This window comes from Triticum aestivum, chromosome 6B (genome assembly GCF_018294505.1).
Source record: "Triticum aestivum cultivar Chinese Spring chromosome 6B, IWGSC CS RefSeq v2.1, whole genome shotgun sequence".
Taxonomy (NCBI): domain Eukaryota; kingdom Viridiplantae; phylum Streptophyta; class Magnoliopsida; order Poales; family Poaceae; genus Triticum; species Triticum aestivum.
In genome coordinates, this window is record NC_057810.1 from 83,419,859 (window position 1) to 83,444,057 (window position 24,199).

General features: G+C 45.7%; 1 protein-coding gene across 1 annotated transcript; it reads left to right on the forward strand.

The window, feature by feature from the left end:
• Positions 1 to 21,170: 21,170 nt before the first annotated feature.
• LOC123138867 (protein H2A.5-like) lies at positions 21,171 to 21,996 on the forward strand. Its single transcript, XM_044558720.1, has 3 exons — positions 21,171 to 21,215; positions 21,320 to 21,523; positions 21,638 to 21,996. Exons 1-3 carry the CDS (start codon positions 21,171 to 21,173, stop codon positions 21,896 to 21,898), a joined length of 510 nt encoding a protein of 169 aa, XP_044414655.1. The 3' UTR covers positions 21,899 to 21,996.
• Positions 21,997 to 24,199: the final 2,203 nt, after the last annotated feature.

The window sequence follows — 24,199 nt, forward strand, 5'->3', positions numbered from 1 at the left end:
GCGTCGACGTCGAGGCGGTGCACATATACTCATCGGCGGAGTAGTGCCTGCTGGGCCAAAGAACTCCTGCTCGGGCACGGGTGGTCACACCAAGTGACGGTCAGCAGGGCCGGCGGGTGCCGCAGCGACGGGGGCACCCGGTGCGGCGATGGGGGCCGCGGCCGCGGAGGGGGTCGCAGCGGAGGCGGCGGCCGCCGCGGCAGTAGTGGAGGCTGCAGCGGCGACAGAGGACGCAACAACGGTGGCGGCGGCGGGGGCCGCGACGGCAGCAGCACCGGCCGATCCGGCGGCGGAAGAGGCAACGGGCGAGGATGACGTCGAGCCTGTCACAGGGGTGGCGGGCGGGGTGCCGAGCTCAACCTCATATGAGGGAGACGGGGACCCAAGGGCCCGCTCAGACTCGACCTCGGGGGAGGGAGTCAAGAAGCCGGGTGGTGACGGCAGATGTCGCCGGGCCGGGGAGGCCGCCGGGGGGGGCCGCCGCGCATCGCTCCACGAAGGGGGCGCGGGGGCCGGTGCCGAAGGGGCCGAAGCCGGAGGAACCTGGAAAAATGGAAACACGGTCTCGACAAAGTACACATGCCTCGAGGTGTACACACGATGAGTAACAGGATCATAGCACCGGTAACCTTTGGTGTTTGGAGGGTAGCCAAGGAAGACGCATGTGACGGATCGTGGTGCGAGCTTGTGTGGCGTGGTGGATGCGGTGCTAGGATAATAGAGACACCCGAAGATGCAGAGACCATCATAGGATGGTGGTGTGCCAAAGAGAAGGTGGTGAGGGGCGTAGTTCCCCCGAGGGCGACAAGGACGAATGTTAACTAGAGTGGCGGTGGCGAGAGCATCGGGCCAAAACCGAGCGAGCACGTTAGAGTGAAAGAGTAACGTGCGAACACAATCATTAAGAGTGCGGAGCATGCGCTCGGCGCGGCTGTTCTGCTGTGAAGTGTATGGATAGGTCAGACGAAAGATGGTGCCGTGAGAGGCGAGAAGCGTGCGGAGAGTGACGTTGTCAAACTCTTTTCCGTTATTCGTCTGGAGTGCGAGTATGGGGCGACCGAATTGGGTGGTGACATAGGAATAAAAGGCGGTGAGTGTGGCTAAAGCATCGGATTTACGACGAAGGGGAAAAGTCCACACATAATGAGAATAATCATCTAAAATCACCAAGTAGTATAGATAGCCCATGTTACTCGCAACAGGAGATGTCCAAACGTCACTATGAAGTAATTGAAACGGAAAAGTGGAAACTGAAGAAGACGCACTAAAGGGAAGATGAACGTGCTTGCGTAAGCGACAAGCCTCACAAGAGTGCTCGACTAGCTTATTACATGAGAAAGAGAAACTCCGAAGAATTTGATATAAAACGGTGTGGTTGGGGTGACCCAAGCGAGCGTGCCAAAGGTCAATACCGGCGGCAAGGGCGACGGGTGTGGAGGTGGAGGCACCGGCGTGTACTTGGTAGAGCTCATCGGGACTGTCACACCGGTGAAGAACCATCCGGGTACGGGCATCTTTCACAGAAAAGCCAACACCGTCAAATTCAACAGTAAGTGGGTTCTCACGAGTAAGACGACGAACGGAAACTAGGTTCGTGACTAATTCAGGTGAAACAAGAACATTAGACATACTGATGGGTGTGGAAGTGGAGGGAAAACTAGTGCTACCGATATGAGTAATAGGTAAGGAGGAGCCGTTTCCAACGGTGATACAAGTGGGTGTGTGAACGGGAGTGTAGAAGGTGAGGTTACCGGGATGAGCTATCATGTGCGCCGTAGCACCTGAGTGTTGGGTTACGTAGTAATTTCAAAAAAATTCCTACGTACACGCAAGATCATGTGATGCATAGCAACGAGGGGAGAGTGTTGTCTACGTACCCAACGCAGACCGACTGCGGAAGCGATGACACGACGTAGAGGAAGTAGTCGTACGTCTTCACGATCCAACCGATCAAGCACCGAAACTACGGCACCTCCGAGTTCGAGCACACGTTCAGCTCGATGACGATCCCCGGACTCCGATCCAGCAAAGTGTCGGGGAAGAGTTCCGTCAGCACGACGGCGTGGTGACGATCTTGATGAACTACAGCAGCAGAGCTTCGCCTAAACTCCGCTACAGTATTATCGAGGTATATGGTGGCAGGGGGCACCGCACACGGCTAAGGAATAGATCACGTGGATCAACTTGTTGTGTCTTTGGTGCTAGCCCTGCCCCTCTATTTATATGTTGAGCCCCGGGGTCGAAACTTGGAGCAAAAGCCTCCTCAAAGTCGGTTTTGCCCGAAAGGCAAGAGTCCCACTCGGACTCCAGGACCAAACGCCACAATCCTTGGCGTCTGGCCCAGACGCCATGGGCCTCGGCGTCTGGCCCAGGGCCAGACGCCAGGGTCTCCGGCGTTTGGCCCCCTGGCCTCCGCAAAACTCCTTTTTGCACCGATCTAAAGCCTCATGGGCTTGACCCCTTGGCCTAACCATATCATCCAATATATGAATCTTTACGTCTCGACCATTTCGAGACTCCTCGTCATGTCCCCGATCTCATCCGGGACTCCGAACTCCTTCGGTTCATCAAAACATGTAAACTCATAATATAACTGTCATCGTAACCTTAAGCGTGCGGACCCTACGGGTTCGAGAACAATGTAGACATGACCGAGACACGTCTCCGGTCAATAACCAATAGCGGGACCTGGATGCCCATATTGGCTCCTACATATTCTACGAAGATCTTTATCGGTCAGACCGCATAACAACATACGCTGTTCCCTTTGTCATCGGTATGTTACTTGCCCGAGATTCGATCGTCGGTATCCAATACCTAGTTCAATCTCGTTACTGGCAAGTCTCTTTACTCGTTCCGTAATACATCATCTCACAACTAACATATTAGTTGCAGTGCTTGCAAGGCTTATGTGATGTGCATTACCGAGAGGGCCCAGAGATACCTCTCCGACAATCGGAGTGACAAATCCTAATCTCGAAATACGCCAACCCAACATCTACTTTTGGAGACACCTGTAATGCTCCTTTATAATCACCCAGTTACGTTGTGACGTTTGGTAGCACCCAAAGTGTTCCTCTGGCAAACGGGAGTTGCATAATCTCATAGTCATAGGAACATGTATAAGTCATGAAGAAAGCAATAGCAACATACTAAACGATCAGGTGCTAAGCTAATGGAATGGGTCATGTCAATCAGATCATTCAACTAATGATGTGATCTCGTTACTCAAATAACAACTCATTGTTCATGGTCAGGAAACATAACCATCTTTGATTAACGAGCTAGTCAAGTAGAGGCATACTAGTGACACTTTGTTTGTCTATGTATTCACACATGTATTATGTTTCCGGTTAATACAATTCTAGCATGAATAATAAACATTTATCATGATTATAAGGAAATAAATAATAACTTTATTATTGCCTCTAGGGCATATTTCCTTCAGTCTCCCACTTGCACTAGAGTCAATAATCTAGATTACACTGTAATGATTCTAACACCCATGGAGCTTTGGTGCTGATCATGTTTTGCTCGTGGAAGAGGCTTAGTCAACGGGTCTGCAACATTCAGATCCGTATGTATCTTGCAAATCTCTATGTCTCCCACCTGGACCAGATCCCGGATGGAGTTGAAGCGTCTCTTGATGTGTTTGGTCCTTTTGTGAAATCTGGATTCCTTTGCCAAGGCAATTGCACCAGTATTGTCACAAAAGATTTTCATTGGACCCGATGCATTAGGTATGACACCTAGATCGGATATGAACTCCTTCATCCAGACTCCTTCGTTTGCTGCTTCCGAAGCAGCTATGTACTCCGCTTCACATGTAGATCCCGCTACGACGCTTTGTTTAGAACTGCACCAACTGACAGCTCCACCGTTTAAAGTAAACACGTATCCGGTTTGCGATTTAGAATCGTCCGGATCAGTGTCAAAGCTTGCATCAACGTAACCTTTTACGGTGAGCTCTTTGTCACCTCCATATACGAGAAACATGTCCTTAGTCCTTTTCAGGTATTTCAGGATGTTCTTGACCGCTGTCCAGTGATCCACTCCTGGATTACTTTGGTACCTCCCTGCTAAACTTATAGCAAGGCACACATCAGGTCTGGTACACAGCATTGCATACATGATAGAGCCTATGGCTGATGCATAGGGAACATCTTTCATATTCTCTCTATCTTCTGCAGTGGTCGGGCATTGAGTCTTACTCAACTTCACACCTTGTAATACAGGCAAGAATCCTTTCTTTGCTTGATCCATTTTGAATTTCTTCAAAATTTTGTCAAGGTATGTGCTTTGTGAAAGTCCAATTAAGCGTCTTGATCTATCTCTATAGATCTTAATGCCTAATATGTAAGCAGCTTCACCGAGGTCTTTCATTGAAAAACTTTTATTCAAGTATCCCTTTATGCTATCCAGAAATTCTATATCATTTCCAATCAGTAATATGTCATCCACATATAATATCAGAAATGCTACAGAGCTCCCACTCACTTTCTTGTAAATACAGGCTTCTCCGAAAGTCTGTATAAAACCAAATGCTTTGATCACACTATCAAAACGTTTATTCCAACTCCGAGAGGCTTGCACCAGTCCATAAATGGATCGCTGGAGCTTGCACACTTTGTTAGCTCCCTTTGGATCGACAAAACCTTCCGGTTGCATCATATACAACTCTTCTTCCAGAAATCCATTCAGGAATGCAGTTTTGACATCCATCTGCCAAATTTCATAATCATAAAATGCGGCAATCGCTAACATGATTCGGACGGACTTAAGCATCGCTACGGGTGAGAAGGTCTCATCGTAGTCAATCCCTTGAACTTGCCGAAAACCTTTTGCGACAAGTCGAGCTTTGTAGACAGTAACATTACCATCAGCGTCAGTCTTCTTCTTAAAGATCCATTTATTCTCAATTGCTTGCCGATCATCGGGCAAGTCAACCAAAGTCCATACTTTGTTCTCATACATGGATCCCATCTCAGATTTCATGGCTTCAAGCCACTTTGCGGAATCTGGGCTCACCATCGTTTCTTCATAGTTCGTAGGTTCATCATGATCTAGTAGCATGACCTCCAGAACAGGATTACCGTACCACTCTGGTGCGGATCTTACTCTGGTTGATCTACGAGGTTCAGTAGTATCTTGATCTGAAGTTTCATGATCATTATCATTGGCTTCCTCACTAACTGGTGTAGGTGTCACTGAAACAGTTTTCTGTGATGAACTACTTTCCAGTAAGGGAGCAGGTACAGTTACCTCGTCAAGTTCTACTTTCCTCCCACTCACTTCTTTCGAGAGAAACTCCTTCTCTAGAAATGATCCATTCTTAGCAACGAATGTCTTGCCTTCGGATCTGTGATAGAAGGTGTACCCAACAGTTTCCTTTGGGTATCCTATGAAGACACATTTCTCCGATTTGGGTTCGAGCTTATCAGGTTGAAGTTTTTTCACATAAGCATCGCAGCCCCAAACTTTAAGAAACGACAACTTTGGTTTCTTGCCAAACCACAGTTCATAAGGCGTCGTCTCAACGGATTTTGATGGTGCCCTATTTAACGTGAATGCGGCCGTCTCTAAAGCATATCCCCAAAATGATAGCGGTAAATCAGTAAGAGACATCATAGATCGCACCATATCTAGTAAAGTACGATTACGACGTTCGGACACACCATTTCGCTGTGGTGTTCCGGGTGGCGTGAGTTGCGAAACTATTCCACAGTTTTTCAAATGTACACCAAACTCGTAACTCAAATATTCTCCTCCACGATCAGATCGTAGAAACTTTATTTTCTTGTTACGATGATTTTCAACTTCACTCTGAAATTCTTTGAACTTTTCAAATGTTTCAGACTTATGTTTCATTAAGTAGATATACCCATATCTGCTTAAATCATCTGTGAAGGTGAGAAAATAACGATATCCGCCACGAGCCTCAATATTCATCGGGCCACATACATCGGTATGTATGATTTCCAACAAATCTGTTGCTCTCTCCATAGTACCGGAGAACGGTGTTTTAGTCATCTTGCCCATGAGGCACGGTTCGCAAGTACCAAGTGATTCATAATCAAGTGGTTCCAAAAGTCCATCAGTATGGAGTTTCTTCATGCGCTTTATACCGATATGACCTAAACGACAGTGCCACAAATAAGTTGCACTTTCATTATCAACTCTGCATCTTTTGGCTTCAACATTATGAATATGTGTATTACTACTATCGAGATTCAATAAGAATAGACCACTCTTCAAGGGTGCATGACCATAAAAGATATTACTCATATAAATAGAACAACCATTATTCTCTGATTTAAATGAATAACCGCCTCGCATTAAACAAGATCCAGATATAATGTTCATGCTCAACGCTGGCACCAAATAACAATTATTTAGGTCTAATATTAATCCCGAAGGTAGATGTAGAGGTAGCGTGCCGACCGCGATCACATCAACTTTGGAACCATTTCCCACGCGCATCGTCACCTCGTCCTTTGCCAGTGCCCGCTTATTCCGTAGTCCCTGTTTCGAGTTGCAAATATTAGCAACAGAACCAGTATCAAATACCCAGGTGCTACTGCGAGCTCTAGTAAGGTACACATCAATAACATGTATATCACATATACCTTTGTTCACCTTGCCATCCTTCTTATCCGCCAAATACTTGGGGCAGTTCCGCTTCCAGTGACCAGTCTGCTTGCAGTAGAAGCACTCAGTTTCAGGCTTAGGTCCAGACTTGGGTTTCTTCTCTTGAGCAGCAACTTGCTTGCCGTTCTTCTTGAAGTTCCCCTTTTTCTTCCCTTTGCCCTTTTTCTTGAAACTAGTGGTCTTGTTAACCATCAACACTTGATGCTCCTTCTTGATTTCTACCTCCGCAGCTTTCAGCATTGCGAAGAGCTCGGGAATAGTCTTGTTCATCCCTTGCATATTATAGTTCATCACGAAGCTCTTGTAGCTTGGTGGCAGTGATTGGAGAATTCTGTCAATAACGCAATCATCCGGAAGATTAACTCCCAATTGAATCAAGTGATTATTATACCCAGACATTTTGAGTATATGCTCACTGACAGAACTGTTCTCCTCCATCTTGCAGCTATAGAACTTATTGGAGACTTCATATCTCTCAATTCGGGCATTTGCTTGAAATATTAACTTCAACTCCTGGAACATCTCATATGCTCCATGACGTTCAAAACGTCGTTGAAGTCCCGATTCTAAGCCGTAAAGCATGGCACACTGAACTATCGAGTAGTCATCAGCTTTGCTCTGCCAGACGTTCATAACATCTGGTGTTGCTCCAGCAGCAGGCCTGGCACCCAGCGGTGCTTCCAGGACGTAATTTTTCTGTGCAGCAATGAGGATAATCCTCAAGTTACGGACCCAGTCCGTGTAATTGCTACCATCATCTTTCAACTTTGCTTTCTCAAGGAACGCATTAAAATTCAACGGAACAACAGCACGAGCCATCTATCTACAATCAACATAAACAAGCAAGATACTATCAGGTACTAAGTTCATGATAAATTTAAGTTCAATTAATCATATTATTTAAGAACTCCCACTTAGATAGACATCCCCCTAATCCTCTAAGTGATTACGTGATCCAAATCAACTAAACCATGACCGATCATCACGTGAGATGGAGTAGTTTTCAATGGTGAACATCGTTATGTTGATCATATCTACTATATGATTCACGCTCGACCTTTCGGTCTCCGTGTTCCGAGGCCATATCTGCATATGCTAGGCTCGTCAAGTTTAACCTGAGTATTCTGCGTGTGCAAAACTGGCTTGCACCCGTTGTAGATGGACGTAGAGCTTATCACACCCGATCATCACGTGGTGTCTGGGCACGACGAACTTTGGCAACGGTGCATACTCAGGGAGAACACTTCTTGATAATTTAGTGAGAGATCATCTTATAATGCTACCGTCAATCAAAGCAAGATAAGATGCATAAAAAGATAAACATCACATGCAATCAATATAAGTGATATGATATGGTCATCATCATCTTGTGCTTGTGATCTCCATCTCCGAAGCACCGTCATGATCACCATCGTCACCGGCGCGACACCTTGATCTCCATCGTAGCATCGTTGTCGTCTCGCCAATCTTATGCTTCCACGACTATCACTACCGTTTAGTAATAAAGTAAAGCATTACATCGCGATTGCATTGCATACAATAAAGCGACAACCATATGGCTCCTGCCAGTTGCCGATAACTCGGTTACAAAACATGATCATCTCATACAATAAAATTCAGCATCATGCCTTGACCATATCACATCACAACATGCCCTGCAAAAACAAGTTAGACGTCCTCTACTTTGTTGTTGCATGTTTTACGTGGCTGCTACGGGCTTAAGTAAGAACCAATCTCACCTACGCATCAAAACCACAACGATAGTTTGTCAAATAGACTCCGTTTTAACCTTCTCAAGGACCGGGCGTAGCCATACTCGGTTCAACTAAAGTTGGAGAGACAGTCGCCCGCAAGCCATCTATGTGCAAAGCACGTCGAGGGAACCGGTCTCGCGTAAGCGTACGCGTAAGGTTGGTCCGGGTCGTCTCGTCCAACAATACCGCCGAACCAAAGTATGACATGCTGGTAGGCAGTATGACTTGTATCGTCCACAACTCACTTGTGTTCTACTCGTGCATATAACATCAACATAAATAACCTAGGCTCGGATGCCACTGTTGGGTTACGTAGTAATTTCAAAAAATTTCCTACGTACACGCAAGATCATGTGATGCATAGCAACGAGGGGAGAGTGTTGTCTACGTACCCAACGCAGACCGACTGCGGAAGCGATGACACGACGTAGAGGAAGTAGTCGTACGTCTTCACGATCCAACCGATCAAGCACCGAAACTACGGCACCTCCGAGTTCGAGCACACGTTCAGCTCGATGACGATCCCCGGACTCCGATCCAGCAAAGTGTCGGGGAAGAGTTCCGTCAGCACGACGGCGTGGTGACGATCTTGATGAACTACAGCAGCAGAGCTTCGCCTAAACTCCGCTACAGTATTATCGAGGTATATGGTGGCAGGGGGCACCGCACACGGCTAAGGAATAGATCACGTGGATCAACTTGTTGTGTCTTTGGTGCTAGCCCTGCCCCTCTATTTATATGTTGAGCCCCGGGGTCGAAACTTGGAGCAAAAGCCTCCTCAAAGTCGGTTTTGCCCGAAAGGCAAGAGTCCCACTCGGACTCCAGGACCAAACGCCACAATCCTTGGCGTCTGGCCCAGACGCCATGGGCCTCGGCGTCTGGCCCAGGGCCAGACGCCAGGGTCTCCGGCGTTTGGCCCCCTGGCCTCCGCAAAACTCCTTTTTGCACCGATCTAAAGCCTCATGGGCTTGACCCCTTGGCCTAACCATATCATCCAATATATGAATCTTTACGTCTCGACCATTTCGAGACTCCTCGTCATGTCCCCGATCTCATCCGGGACTCCGAACTCCTTCGGTTCATCAAAACATGTAAACTCATAATATAACTGTCATCGTAACCTTAAGCGTGCGGACCCTACGGGTTCGAGAACAATGTAGACATGACCGAGACACGTCTCCGGTCAATAACCAATAGCGGGACCTGGATGCCCATATTGGCTCCTACATATTCTACGAAGATCTTTATCGGTCAGACCGCATAACAACATACGCTGTTCCCTTTGTCATCGGTATGTTACTTGCCCGAGATTCGATCGTCGGTATCCAATACCTAGTTCAATCTCGTTACTGGCAAGTCTCTTTACTCGTTCCGTAATACATCATCTCACAACTAACATATTAGTTGCAGTGCTTGCAAGGCTTATGTGATGTGCATTACCGAGAGGGCCCAGAGATACCTCTCCGACAATCGGAGTGACAAATCCTAATCTCGAAATACGCCAACCCAACATCTACTTTTGGAGACACCTGTAATGCTCCTTTATAATCACCCAGTTACGTTGTGACGTTTGGTAGCACCCAAAGTGTTCCTCTGGCAAACGGGAGTTGCATAATCTCATAGTCATAGGAACATGTATAAGTCATGAAGAAAGCAATAGCAACATACTAAACGATCAGGTGCTAAGCTAATGGAATGGGTCATGTCAATCAGATCATTCAACTAATGATGTGATCTCGTTACTCAAATAACAACTCATTGTTCATGGTCAGGAAACATAACCATCTTTGATTAACGAGCTAGTCAAGTAGAGGCATACTAGTGACACTTTGTTTGTCTATGTATTCACACATGTATTATGTTTCCGGTTAATACAATTCTAGCATGAATAATAAACATTTATCATGATTATAAGGAAATAAATAATAACTTTATTATTGCCTCTAGGGCATATTTCCTTCACTGAGTCCATGTACCAGTCACCTCCACTGATGGAGCTACTCGGTGACGGCACGGAGTGCTGGGCGGCGAGGAGGGTGGGGTCCCATGGCACAGGTACCGGCGGCGGCGGAAGGTCCCCGTAGGGCGGCGCCGGGGCGGGCGGACCATGACCACCGAGGGGCGGTGGCGCAAGGAGGGCGCCGTAGCCGGCGTTGGCTGACTGGTAAGGTGCGCCGAGGAACCCCTGGTGGCCCACGGGAAGAGCCTGCTGGTAGTGCGGGCGGCCCCCGGGCGCCCTAGATAGGCTGCTGCTGCAAGCGGCGACGGCGGCCGCCACGCCGGGTGCGTCGGCCCCCTCCTCCGTGCAGCTGCTGCTGGGAAGGCGCGGGTGACGGGAACGGGTAACTCCCAACGGGTGCGGGACCACCGCAGGTGGTGAAGTAGCCCGGAGAATCTATCGACGGGTGGGCAGAGCATGGAGGGGGCGGCTGCATGTGGGTGAAGGAGACTGGCGCGTCTGAGTATATGTAGCCGAAGTGAGACGACGCGGCAGAAGACATTGCAGCGGCGGCGGTGGCGTTTGTGGAAGGAGTCACAGCGACGGCCAGGGAGGAGCGGCAGCGCGCGGTGGGGATGGGCGGCGGCGGCGGCACGGACCAGCGGCGGTGGCGGCTGGGTGCGGTGGCGGCAGCGATAGGATGAGCGGCGGCGGCGGCACGGACCAGCAGCGGCGGCAAGAAGCGGCGGCGGCTGGGTGCGGCGGCGGCGGCGATAGGAATGAGCGGCGGCGGCGGCACGGACCAGCGGCGGCGACGAGAGGCGGCGGCGGCTGGGTGCGGCGGCGGCGGCGATAGGATGAGCGGCGGCGGCGGCACGGACCAGCGGCGGCGGCGAGAGGCGATGGCGGCTGGGTGCGGTGGCGGCGACGGGTGCAGCGAAAAGCGGCGGCGGCCGGAGAGAATCGGCGGCGGCTGCGGCGGCGGCGGGTGGATGGAGCAGCGGCGGCGGCGGCGTGATGGCGGCTAGGGTTAGGATCGACTTGCGATAGATACCATGTAGAAGAGATGTTTTGCCAATACAATAATCGTTGTATTGATGGGTGCTTATGCACGTATATATATTACAAGAGAAGGCCTTTACCTCAACTATATAAGACTAGGAGGAGGGCCACAACTTCAATACACGTGCAGTATAAAATACATACTCAACATCCTTGATGCTTAAACATCGACAGGTACGTTTGCATGTCAATGTGATGCTATTTCTTGGCAATTCTGCACATGAAAACGTGTCACTTGCCTTGCCTGCTGCCGCGTCGTGTCAATTGATGAGAAAAGAACTTCAGTCAAGAAGCTAACTTGGCTGTTATAGCTTTTCTTCTACACGCACTCAGGCAACTTAGGTTTTTGATTTTTGGTTAGATGATACAGGCTCACTGGGCATGCTCATTTGATTTTATTTTATTTTCTATCACTAGTAGAAAAGCACCCATTAGTCCCAGTTCATAAGGGCCTTTAGTCCCGGTTTATGAACCGGGACTAATGGGTCGTTACTAATACCTTCACCCATTAGTCCCGGTTCAAACTCGAACCGGGACAGATGTGCCTCCACGTGGCCGGTCCGCCAAGCCCAGTCAGGGAGGCCTTTGGTCCCGGTTGGTGGCTCCAACCGGGACCAAAAGTTCATGTTTTTTTACAAATGTGGCTGCTTTAGGGGTTATTTTTAGGTTGTTATTAGCTAGCTAATAGAGAGAAGTGTCCTCTCTTATATCTTCGTCCTTGGTTTATCAACGCTGCTGCTATGTTCATTTCACCCGCTGATATAACATGCTCATTCATGCGCATCATACATCATCATATATAATAACAAGTCCTATGCATCATCATACAACTTCTACTCGTTATTAATAATAAGTCATACGATCATCATCCTCATAGTCATCGAACCCAACCCTACATAATTGTTCTTAGCACATAATCATCAGTATCAGGTAGGACCTAAACACCCTTAAGGTAAAATAGCATAAAACAATATAGACCCTGACTCTGCATTATGAAGAATGGCGATCATCCTGTCTCCAATTCTTGCCCTTCGCTGTTTGTTGCTTCCAAGAAGCTCCTTACGACTGTCCATACATTTTTTCCATTCTTTGATTGTTATGTCTCCACTTCTTTTAGAAACCCGGTATGGACAGTTGAGATTCGTACGACGACCTGGTTGTATGTTCAAAACATGAAGGCTACCATGCGTATACATCAGATGAGGCACACAATCATTTGGGATTATCTGTTGAAAAACATAGTAATAAATTTGTAGTTAGCAATGATGTACTAGTTTTAGAAGTGTGCAAAAAGATCACGGATGTCGTAATAGTAAAAAAAAGCTTACCAGGGTATCTCCATGGTAGTTATCGTAGTTCAACACGTGCACTAGTGGCACATATTGACCATAATGTTGAGGAGTTTGATTGTAGATATTGTAATTCTCAAGATCAGTACAAAATGCGACCAGATGATTTTTCTTCTGATAAGTTAATTCGGAGCCTTCGGTGTAGTAGGTTCTGTCTACCATCTTCCGCACATTCTTTGAAGAATGAAAATAAGCTGTCAATGGAGATAAGTTGTCAACTATTTTGAAATAAACAATATAAATTACTTAATAACTATGTTAAGCTCACATGGGGAAGAATTGGAGGTGTATCCACAAGGACCCAAATCGAAGGTCTCTCTTGCTCGATTGTAGGATCACCAAGATCCATGGTGACAAGCATACCCTCATCAAGAACATACATCTTGCAAAAAAATCTACGAACTACAAAAAAATCTAAAAAAAATCTAACAAAATCTAACAAAAATCATAAAAAATCTAACAAAATCTAACAAAAAAATCTACTAACAGAAAAAAATCTAACATAATATAAACAAATTAATTACATAATCTAAATTACACAATATGAACTACATATCTAAATTACACCACATCTAATCTAACAAATAAATCTATGAACTAACAAAAAAATCTAAAAAAAATCTAACATAATATGAACAAATTAATTACACAATCTAAATTACACAATATGAACTACACATCTAAATTACTACAAATCTAATCTAGCAAATAAATCTATAAACTAACAAAAAAATCTAAAACAAATCTAACAAAAATAAAATAAAGTTGCTCACGGCCGGCGACGGCGACGGCGAGGTGCAGCAGGGCGGGCGGCGACGTCGGGGCGGGGCGGCGACGGCGTCGTGGTGGCAGGCGGGCGGCGACGGCAGCGGGGCGGGGCGGCGACGGCGTAGGGGCGGGGAGGCTACGGCGTCGGGGCGGGGCGGCGACGGCGAGGTGGCGGTAGGGGACGGCGCGCGGCGTCGGGAGAGATTGAACTCGGGGCGGGGCGGCAGTGCTACTTACATAGCAAAGGCTTTGGTCCTGGTTCATACGGCAAACCGGTACCAATGCCCGCCTTTTGTCTCGGTTTGAGCCACCAACCAGGACCAAAGGCCTCTTTTCGGCAGCCCAAAGGGCCCGGTTGGTGGCTCCAACCGGGACAAAAGGCGGGCATTGGTACCGGTTGGTGGCACCAACCGGTACCAAAGAGGGGCATTGGTACCAGTTGGCGCCACCAACCGGTACCAATGGACCCGTGTAATTTTTTATTTTCTGCAACTGTTTTTTAGTGGATTCTTTCTGCAGCTGTTTTTTTAGTCCCACGTCGTCAAGCGAGAGGCACTCGCAGCAGTTTATAAGCCCTGAGTGCAGAGACGATGAAGAAGAGGCTTAATGCTCACCTGCATGTTGGTTAGCTTCAAGCCTTGAGGAATAGGGTAGACTGCACAGAGCTATGTGCAGTGCAGTTGACACTATTCCGAAAGGCTTGAAGCAAATTAACGAACATTGTGCCTCTTTTTTATTTTTAATGACTTATTTTTAATAGTTGTGATTAACTTAACTAAAAAATGAGCATAGATGCTTATTTTGAATGACTTATTACAACTCAGAAATAAAAAGAAAAAAATAAATATAGCAGAAAAAAAAACTATATAAAAACTACTCAGAAATAAATAGTAGCAAAAATAGTTGTGATTAACTTTACTTAAAAAATGAGCATAGATGCTTATTTTTAATGGCTTATTACAATTCAGAAATAAATAGAAGAAAAAATAGTTGTGATTAACTTAACTAAAAAATGAGAATAGATGCTTATTTTTAATGACTTATTACAACTCAGAAATAAAAAGAAAAAAAAATAAATATAGCAGAAAAGAAAAAAAACTATATAAAAAACTACTCAGAAATAAATAGAAGCAAAAATAGTTGTGATTAACTTTACTTAAAAAATGAGCATAGATGCTTATTTTTAATGACTTATTACAATTCAGAAATAAATAGAAGAAAAAATAGTTGTGATTAACCTAACTAAAAAGTGAGCATAGATGCTTATTTTTAATGACTTATTACAACTCAGAAATAAAAAGAAAAAAATAAATAGAGCAGAAAAGAAAAAAATATAAAAAACTGCTCAGAAATGAGCATAGATGCGCTTATAGAGAAAATTCAACCTAAATTCATAATAAATTTCTACTAATTTCAGAGAAATTCAATATGAATTTAGATTAAATTTCCTATATAAGGGCATCTATTTTCATTTTGAGAGGAGCTCAAGAAAGGGAGAGAGGGCGGGGCTTATAAACCGGTCTGATTCCCCTTCGGTTGGCAAGGTGGGACTAAACTTTGACCGCAACGAGGGCCAACCCTTTAGTCCCGGTTGGTGGCGTGAACCGGGACTAAAAGGCAGCCTTTGGTCCCGGTTCAAGCCACCAACCGGGACCAATGGTGGTGGGCCAGGAGCGAGGCGCATTGGTCCCGGTTCGTACCACCAACCGGAACCAATAGCTCCAGACGAACCGGAACCAATGGCCCACATGGCCCGGCCGGCCCCCGGGGCTCACGAACCGGGTCCAATGCCTCCATAGGTCCCGGTTCTGGATTGAACCGGGACTAATGGGCTGACCTGGCCTGTATCATTGCTCCCTTTTCTACTAGTGTACTACAGTTTCAGGAAGGTGGGTTTTGTTTTTTTGTAAAGCAAGAAGATCAGTGCTCCTTCCTTTGTGTGTTGTTGCTTAGTTAATAGGAGACCTTTTACCTATGCTATTTAACCATGATCGTAATACTGCTATTTAACCATGCTTATGCCTGCTATATTTGGTACTTTAAGGACAACCTGTATGCGGTCTATTTCCAGTTACTTACAGTTTAGTTCTGAACATATATCGTTGCAATCTATTTGTGTTTTGAACTATTTGCTAACAAGTTATTGTTATTTATATCACTGGTACCAACTGTACACACGTTCATATGCAACCATGTACCAACTGTATGCACATTCAAATTTCAGCAAGTAAATCTGTAGGATTTTAGATAGAAGGAGGACAACACTAGAGTAGTACCGGTGGCAGCAGTTGCAGGGAAAAAACCCTGAGAAAAGATTAGTACAAACTCATGCAAAATTACCTCTTTGCAACAAAATACTGAAAGTATCTTTATATACATATGCAAAAATATTCAATGAAGAAACTCTCCTGTAATGAAGAAAGTATGTGTTGCCACTTTTAAGTGTAAGAAGAGGATACACCAAATCGTTCTGCAATGCAGATACCTTAGTTCTCAGAGTCCATCTTCTTAAGGGAAAGGATGATGCATCAACTTAAGGGAAAGGTTGCACATAAAGAGAATCTATCTTGGATTAATATAATCATGAAGATTTTCTTACTGGTCCTCCAATTGTTCTCTGCACTAAAGAATCACGACCATCTACTGCAGGTCAGTTTGGTAATTTACTTATTTTCTCCAGCAATGACGCATTACTTTACAAGCCTAAAAGGTGTATTATACATGAAACCTCAAAGGGCTATTTACCAGTTCAGCAGCTATACTATCTTGCTAATTTCACAGTTTCAGTTCCATCAGTCATCGCATGAACATATATGCTATTTTGCTTTGGCTATATCAGGATTGATTGGCTGGCCATTTAAATACATTCTTCTGGTTTTACTCGTTACTGCTATTCTTCTTGTGTCATGCACGACATAAATTGGTGTCACATTCTTTTAATGTGGCCATGATATGTTACTTTTTAATCCATTTTGTGTCCAGTAAGTTCAGTTGGATGGTTGTTTCTTTGTGTCACACAGTTAGGTAAAGGATTATTATTAGTTGTTAGATCTTATTTCAGAATCTTGCTGGCTGGAAATTTCAGTTGAGAAGGTATAGCATTTCGCTATTTGACAAAGGGTCGAAGTCTAATATTGGTTTGTTCAGATTTTCCTCATGCATGGCACCCTGTCATTTTACTCTTAGTCTATTTCCCACCTTTTGCGTTTTATTATTGTTTGGTGTGGGTGCGAGTATGGACAGGGACCATTTGTATTTGCCAAGCTTTGTGTAAAATATGTGACCGATTTGTGATAAATGTGGAAAATAACAAAGCAGAGAGGTGCTATTAGCCTTTGCAATTTGTAGTGCAAAGATTGCTGCTGTAGTGTAATTATTCTATGTGGTTTTAGATAAGTATCTTCGCAGATGGTCACTTGGTTAGGATTATGTTTACTACTCCTGAAAAAGTTCAAATGAAGTCGTAGACACCGACGACTACCGGCTCTTCATCAATTAGGCAAAGGAAGCCAGTGCATGGTGTCCTAATATCGCGAGGCCATTTGATGTATGGTATGTTTAGTGTAGTCAAGGGCCTCTACGCCGAATTTCTTTGGATTCTTTGGCTCCAGCCGGCTCCTCTTCTAGGTTTTCCCTAATCAAGTACTGCTCACTCCTTTTTATTTTATGTTATGTAACACTTCAATTCTGCATGATGTAATGTTGGTTATTGGTTTTACATACATGGATCATATTACTTGGAGATAATATTTATCCTTTGCCTGTCGAACTGCAGAAATGCCTTGGGAGCATGAACTGGAACATAAATTCTTACCAAATGTTATGTGACCTTGCCGTCTTTCCTTGGAGCATGAAATGGAACACAAATTCGGTTGCTGCACAAGACTCTTGCATAGACATTTTCTTTAATGAACCAATCTAAGGATTTCAACCATGTACATTATTTTCTCCCAGTATTTGTACCTGGCCACTAAGGTTCTCATCACATGTTATCTGCCAGTCATTATTTAAAGAGCAGTATAGAAAATTATAAAAGATATAACATTTTCTTTTACATCCACAACAACCTCACTCCTTTAGCAAGGTCTCCATGGACTAACACTTGTGTCAGTCACTAACCAGTGTTCCTTTTGTTGTGAAAATGAACGAACCCGTGATACATAGGGAGAAACAATTTTAGTCTACGTAGCAGTAAATTAGTTTTGGCTTGCATGTTTGATGTAACTGTATTAAGCTCATCATAAATCATATTTGGTTCTTGGGGGAAGAAGCGTCAAACTTAGTTGTAAGTACATCATATTGTCAGAATTGTGCTATTGTCACAGTTCATCATTATGTATAAATTTTTCTTTTCCAAAATTTACATTTGAATCTTTGAGAAATGTGCACATGTCAGTCAAAATCTCACTAGGACATTTGATGTGTGGCATGTTTGGTACAGTCAGGGCCCTCCACGATTTGGATTCCTCGACTCCAGCTGGTTCGCGCTGATGATCGAGTGACCCCAAAACCTGGATATCACGTGGAGAAAATAATTGCATAAAATAGGAAAACTTTCTGATGGGTCAAAATTGATAGAGAAATCCAATCTCACTAAATGCATCAAACATAAAACAACGGTTGATCAGTACATGTCATGTGTCTTTGTTTCTGGCGCGGCAAAGCGTGCGTATCCCTCTAGTATAGACTATATACGGAGAAATATGAATGAATATATACTCTAAAGCATGTCTATATATATCTATATGTGGTTACTATTAAAATCTTTAAAGAAGACTTAGAAACGAAGCAAAGTTGACCAAGTGCGTCATCCATGACGCAAAATCGGTGGGCTCTGATTGGTTGATCCGGTGCTCCCACGGATCGACCCCCTCGCGCGAAGCTCCCGCCGCCTGATAAAACCCGCGCCCCCGGCGCCGTCGCAGCCCACAGACTCAGAGCAGAGTAGCGCGCAGCATCCCGATCCAGCACCCCCGCTCCCCGCACCTCGAGTAGAGTTCCTCGTTCGGCGGAGAAGCTGTTAGAATAAATCCGAGGTACGCGATCGATCCACCGAGGAACAAGTAATCACAGACAATGACGACACCGAGATTTGTTAACGAGGTTCGGCGAACTCGCCTACTCCCCGGGGCAATGACTACGGGCGCTCCTCCCCGAGATACCACAACACCGGCCACCCGGGCGCCGGCCCAAGCCGCCGGCACCCCCTTGCGAGCCTGTCGCTATCTAGTCATCATGGGTTACAACGTGGGGTGCCTTCTCATATATAAGTGGCCAAGGGTACAACGTGTCCGACTCCGACACTATAAGTATCCTACCCACACTACAACACCAAGTCCAAGCGTAACCCAACTAGTACAAAATATTCGACACAAACACAACAAACTCCACCTTGGCGAATATTCTCCACCACCTTGAATTTGTCCATGCGTCAAACTTCCATGTACTCCGGACTTGTGTTGTCTTCTTCGTAGCTTACTGAGAGCTACTCGACGAGTCTGCCCCAGACCCGCCGCCGCCGTGAGACCCCGCTGCTACTCCCGCAACTCCAGTCTCCGTGACTCCACCTGCAATAGTGCTCCCTTGCAACTTGTAAAGATGCGAAGCCGTCTTCTCTCCAATCATCACGGTCACCTCATCTTCCATGATTCTCATGGTCTTCCTATCCCGATCACAACGAATACCATACCACCATCATGAAGAACACCAAGCGAAATTAGATTCCTCCTTAGCCCCGACACATGCCTGACTCCCCGAAGCATCCGCTCAACTCCGTCAACCATCTTGATTTTGATGTCACCTACTCCAGCAACACGATAACCTGTGTCATTGCCCACATAGGCTAAACCAAACTCACCAGACTTGTACGAAGAGAACCACTCCCTGTTGGGTGTCGCATGAAAAGAGCAAGCTGAATCCAACATCCACGCTTCACCTTTGGTTGACCGCCTGTCTGATACTATGAGAACATCACTACTGCTGTCTGAGTCATCACCATGAGTTGCCTTATTAGCACTTGCCCCACCATTGAGTTCTGGACAGTCCTTTCTCATATGTCCCCACTGCTTACACTTGTGACACTATATATTCTTTTTCTTTTTCTTGTTCTTTCCAGCCTCATATCCCTTTCGCCACTGCTCACCCTTGACTAGCAAACCTTCACCATGAGAGACTTCCACCGCGTTCTTCTTTCTCATATCATAAGATAGCAATGCCGCAGTAATATCCTCATTTTTGACGGTCTCCTTGCCGTGCGTCAAAGTAGTGATCAAGTGCTCATAGGATGATGGCAATGAACAAAGAAGCAGAATTGCCCTATCCTCGTCGTCAACCATTGCACCCAAGCGTGCTAGATCTGTCACGACTTGATTAAAGGCGTTTATATACTCCACAAGATCCGACCCCTCCTGCATCCTCATCCCATATAAATTTTGCTTCAGATACACCTTGGTCGTCGCAGTCTTGGACATAAGCTGACTTTCCAGCTTCTCCCAAATCTTCTTCGGCGAATTCTCATCCATCACATGATAAATAACCTGGTCCGACAGACACAACCGTATAGTCCCGGCTGCTTTCAACTGTAACTCCTCCCAGTCATCCGCCTCCATCTTAGCTGGCTTGGCTTCCTTCAACAACGCCTTCAAGCATCCTTGTTGTGCCAATAAATCTTTCACCCTTGTCTGCCATAACCCAAAGCTTCCAGTTCCGTTGAACTTCTCCACCTCAAACCTGGTACCCGATGGCGCCATGGTTCTTTGTATGGCCGACCCTGCGAAAAATAACCGAGCAGTCTTCCCGTGATCCCCAAGTACACAAACGAAACCTCCGCGTACTACTAGCGATTCAACTAGCTGGTCTCACGTCACGTAGCTGCTCCTGTCTTGGCTCAACTTCCCGGATGCTAGCGAACTTGCTTTGCCTAAGCCCTTGCTTTCCAATGGATGCAACCAGCGATGGCTTTTTTTGCCGATTTCGATCTGTTGCCTCTGTCTCGTACAGTGCCCAGCCTAGCTGCTATTTAATAGCGCCTGTCTCCGCCTCAAGGACGAGTAGCACCAGGACTCGGTCCTGTTTCCCTTTTTTTTTTTTCCAAAACAATCTCGGTTAACTTGGCCTGCATGCAACGGGCTGGACCGCTGCACGCCTTGCTGAAGCCCATGCGCACGTCTTGGAGTCCCTGGGCCGCACTCGCGCGCCCGATTCGGTCGGCTTGGCTAGCCCCGCTGGCCTCACGCGCGTTGTGCCTTGGACTTCCATCGCTGCACGGCTCCACGTGTTCCCGGTCCGAGCCGCTCCTGCTGCCACCGCTTGACGCTTTCGATCTCGTCGATATCCCATCGAATTAGTCGACCGCGGAATACGCTAATCTCTTCGACGAGCTCAAAAAATGGCCTTCCTCTGGATCAACGCACAACCACCTCTTCGTAACCTTGCTCATGATACCACTTATTAGAATAAATCCGAGATACGCGACGATCCACCGAGAAACAAGCAATCATAGACAATGACGACATCGAGATTTGTTAACGAGGTTCGGCGAACTCGCCTACTCCCCGGGGTAATGACTACGGGCGCTCCTTCCCGAGATACCACAACACCGGCCACCCGGGCGCCGGCACCCCCTTGTGAGCCTATCGCTATCTAGTCGTCATGGGTTACAAAGTCGGGTGCCTCCTCATATATAAGAGGCTAAGGGTACAACGTGTCCGACTCCGACACTACAAGTATCCTACCCACACTACAATACCAAGTCCAAGCGTAACCCAACTAGTATAAAATATTCGACACAAACACAGCAGAAACAACAGCGAGATGCTGCCAGGAAGGGCGTCGTGAGGAAGAAGGCAGTGACCCGCTCCGTCAAGGCTGGGCTCCAGTTCCCCGTCGGCCGCATCGGGCGCTACCTCAAGAAGGGCCGCTACGCGCAGCGCGTCGGCTCCGGCGCCCCGGTCTACCTCGCCGCCGTTCTTGAGTACCTCGCCGCCGAGTTAACTGCCGATTTTGTTCGACATCTGAACGGATCTGCCTCCTCCTCGAGCATATATCTGCCTTTTTTGCCCGGTCCTGTTCCTCTTGTGTTGGACAGATGACCGATTTCGTTCATGTTTGAATCGCAGGTCCTCGAGCTCGCCGGCGACGCGGCCAAGGAAAGCAAGAAGGCGCGCATCATCCCGCGCCACCTGATGATAGCCGTCCAGGGCGACCCGGAGCTCAGCCGGCTGCTCGCCGGCGTCACCATCGCCCACGGCGGCGTGGTGCCCTACATCAACTCTGCGCTGCTCCCCAAGAAGAAGGCCGCCGGCGCCGCAGAGAAGTCCCCCAAGAAGACGGCCGCCGCTACCAAGTCCCCCAAGAAGAAGGCCGCAGCCACAAATTAAGGAGTAGCTGTCTGCAATTGATCTTGCGAATGCTCGCCACCTGCTTTTGCTTCTGAACATTTGTCATCTGTATGAACTTCTCTCTTCCATCATCTGAAAACCCCCCGCTCTTCGCTCACTGAAACAAACAGGGTACTCAATTTCAGTCCCTCATCTTATCTTATGTCAATCACAGCAATCATAGACCTATCAATCTGCAGGAGACTGAATCTTTGAATGAATCATTCCTGACTGATGATATATTATCATCATCCACCTCCCTGCGGGGGAAGCTTAGAAGTTTGCATATTTCCATCTCAAACTATTTCTTTAAGGGATGCACTGAACCATCATCTTCGGAAAAAAGATAGTGTATATCCAACACTACGGTACAGTGATGGGAGTTAAACAGAAAATAAGTAGACCAACTATTGGAAACATAACCAAAATGCTATTTGTATTTGGCCTTTCCAAGTAAACCAAGGACATAGCACTCAGTCACCATTCATATGCGAACATGAAAAATGACCCAAACGGCTAGACCTAAAAGTAAATGCAATATGCATGTAATCTTTCGCCATTGTTGTGTCTCCATTCAAGTTGAAATTCCTCTGTCTCCTGCCTAGAATGTGTGGTCCTGAAAACTGGACCAATAAAATGAAAGGCATGAGCTATGCTCCAACAGTATATTCAGTCGCGTCACAAGAAATAATGCTAACCTACACACACACACACACACACACACACACACACACACACACACACACACACACACACACACAAACAGTACAGGTCAGAGCTGCATACTGAATGGCAGTTTTAAAAGTGAAAAAATAATACTAGTGTAGACCAGAAATTGCCAATTAAGTTTGTACCATAATTTCTGCATATAAAAACCGAATCCTACAACATTTATTAAAGGCAATGTTATACAACTATATTAGCGTGAAAAATAAGTTTGATGATGAAATAAAATGGTGATACAATTCTGACTTAATAAGACAAGAGCAGTCAAGGGAGAAAGCTTTTAAACTCAGCACGGTTTGATGAACTTTTGGTTAATAATTGAACATGATCCATAAGCATATTATGCATTCAATATTCTACTCTAGTTTTTTGGTGCAATATTCTACTCTAGTTAATATTGCAAGTCTGTAATAGGCATGGTTTGGGAAGTCAAGATAACCTGTTCTAAAAAACCGGCATGTATGTAAACCGAACAAATATAATAATGAAGGGAGAATGGTGAAGTAAATATTACTGATTCCGCAAAGCAGAACGTAATTAGATTAAAGGTGTAAAATAGAAGCAATTCTATAAGAAACAAAGAATAACAATATGTAAGGATTATTAAATGAGTGTATGTTCTTACGTCTATAGATAGGGAAATTAGCAGTTGAGAACACAACCACGAAAGTGATCATCATAGATAAAAAAAACTCACAAGGAAAAATATTTATGATAGAGGTTAGCAAACATAAGGAGTGATTAGCTCTAATGTTTATCCACCGGAATTTTGGCAACTTTCAGACAATATGTATCTTGTTTATTTTTACGTCCATGCAAGACTAATGAGAATTGGATGGAAAAATAGGCTCACCTTCCTTCAACTATTTTTGTACCATCTTCATTGAACTGTTCAGACCTATATTTTCCAACACTGTCGGGTGCGCATATATGTGGAAATAACTCACAACATTAAAACATCAGAATGATTGGAAGAGATACAGAAGCTTTTTTACCCTGTAGTCCAGACAAAAGTAACCTGTAACAACAATATATTTTGATTACTCCGAAATATGTTCAGAACACATCAGTAATTTAAAATAGAAGATGTATTGAACAACAAAGAAGATCATGGACGTCATACCATCAGAAGAGATTTGTGCATTTTTGTAAGACAATTTCTTCAGAGGTCTTCTTTACCAATGGGCAATACAATTTGTGTAAATTACTGCAATCATACCAACAAAATGGCCCAGCAAGAGTTACATCTAGTGGATGGTAGCATCGTCGTCTATCAAAAAGTTAGTAATGCAACCTACTAGAGAAAATTAGATCAATAGCAAATCTGCAACTTGAAGTATTAGTTGGTACCTCGGGTCTGCCACTGCCTAGATATGGTCTTTTGTCTTGACTGCTAGTGTCTCTACTCATCACAACAGACCATGATGCAGTTGTCACGAAAACTATTTGAAGCAGCAGCTCTCCTCCTCACCAAGCCAACACTTCCATCGGCTGCTGCTACTGCTTGCTGTAGCGCACTCTACTCTCCTCCTCCTGAGTCCTGACCAAGCACACACTTCCATCGGCTGCGGCTAC

Bases quoted from the DNA above. Each gene is read 5' to 3' on its own strand.
- LOC123138867 (XM_044558720.1), top strand. From the start codon at position 21,171: ATGGGTTACAAAGTCGGGTGCCTCCTCATATATAAGAGGCTAAGG. The intron at 21,216-21,319 runs GTACAACGTGTC...CAAACACAGCAG, and splicing joins TCATATATAAGAGGCTAAGG to AAACAACAGCGAGATGCTGC. The intron at 21,524-21,637 runs GTTCGACATCTG...TTTGAATCGCAG, and splicing joins CCGAGTTAACTGCCGATTTT to GTCCTCGAGCTCGCCGGCGA.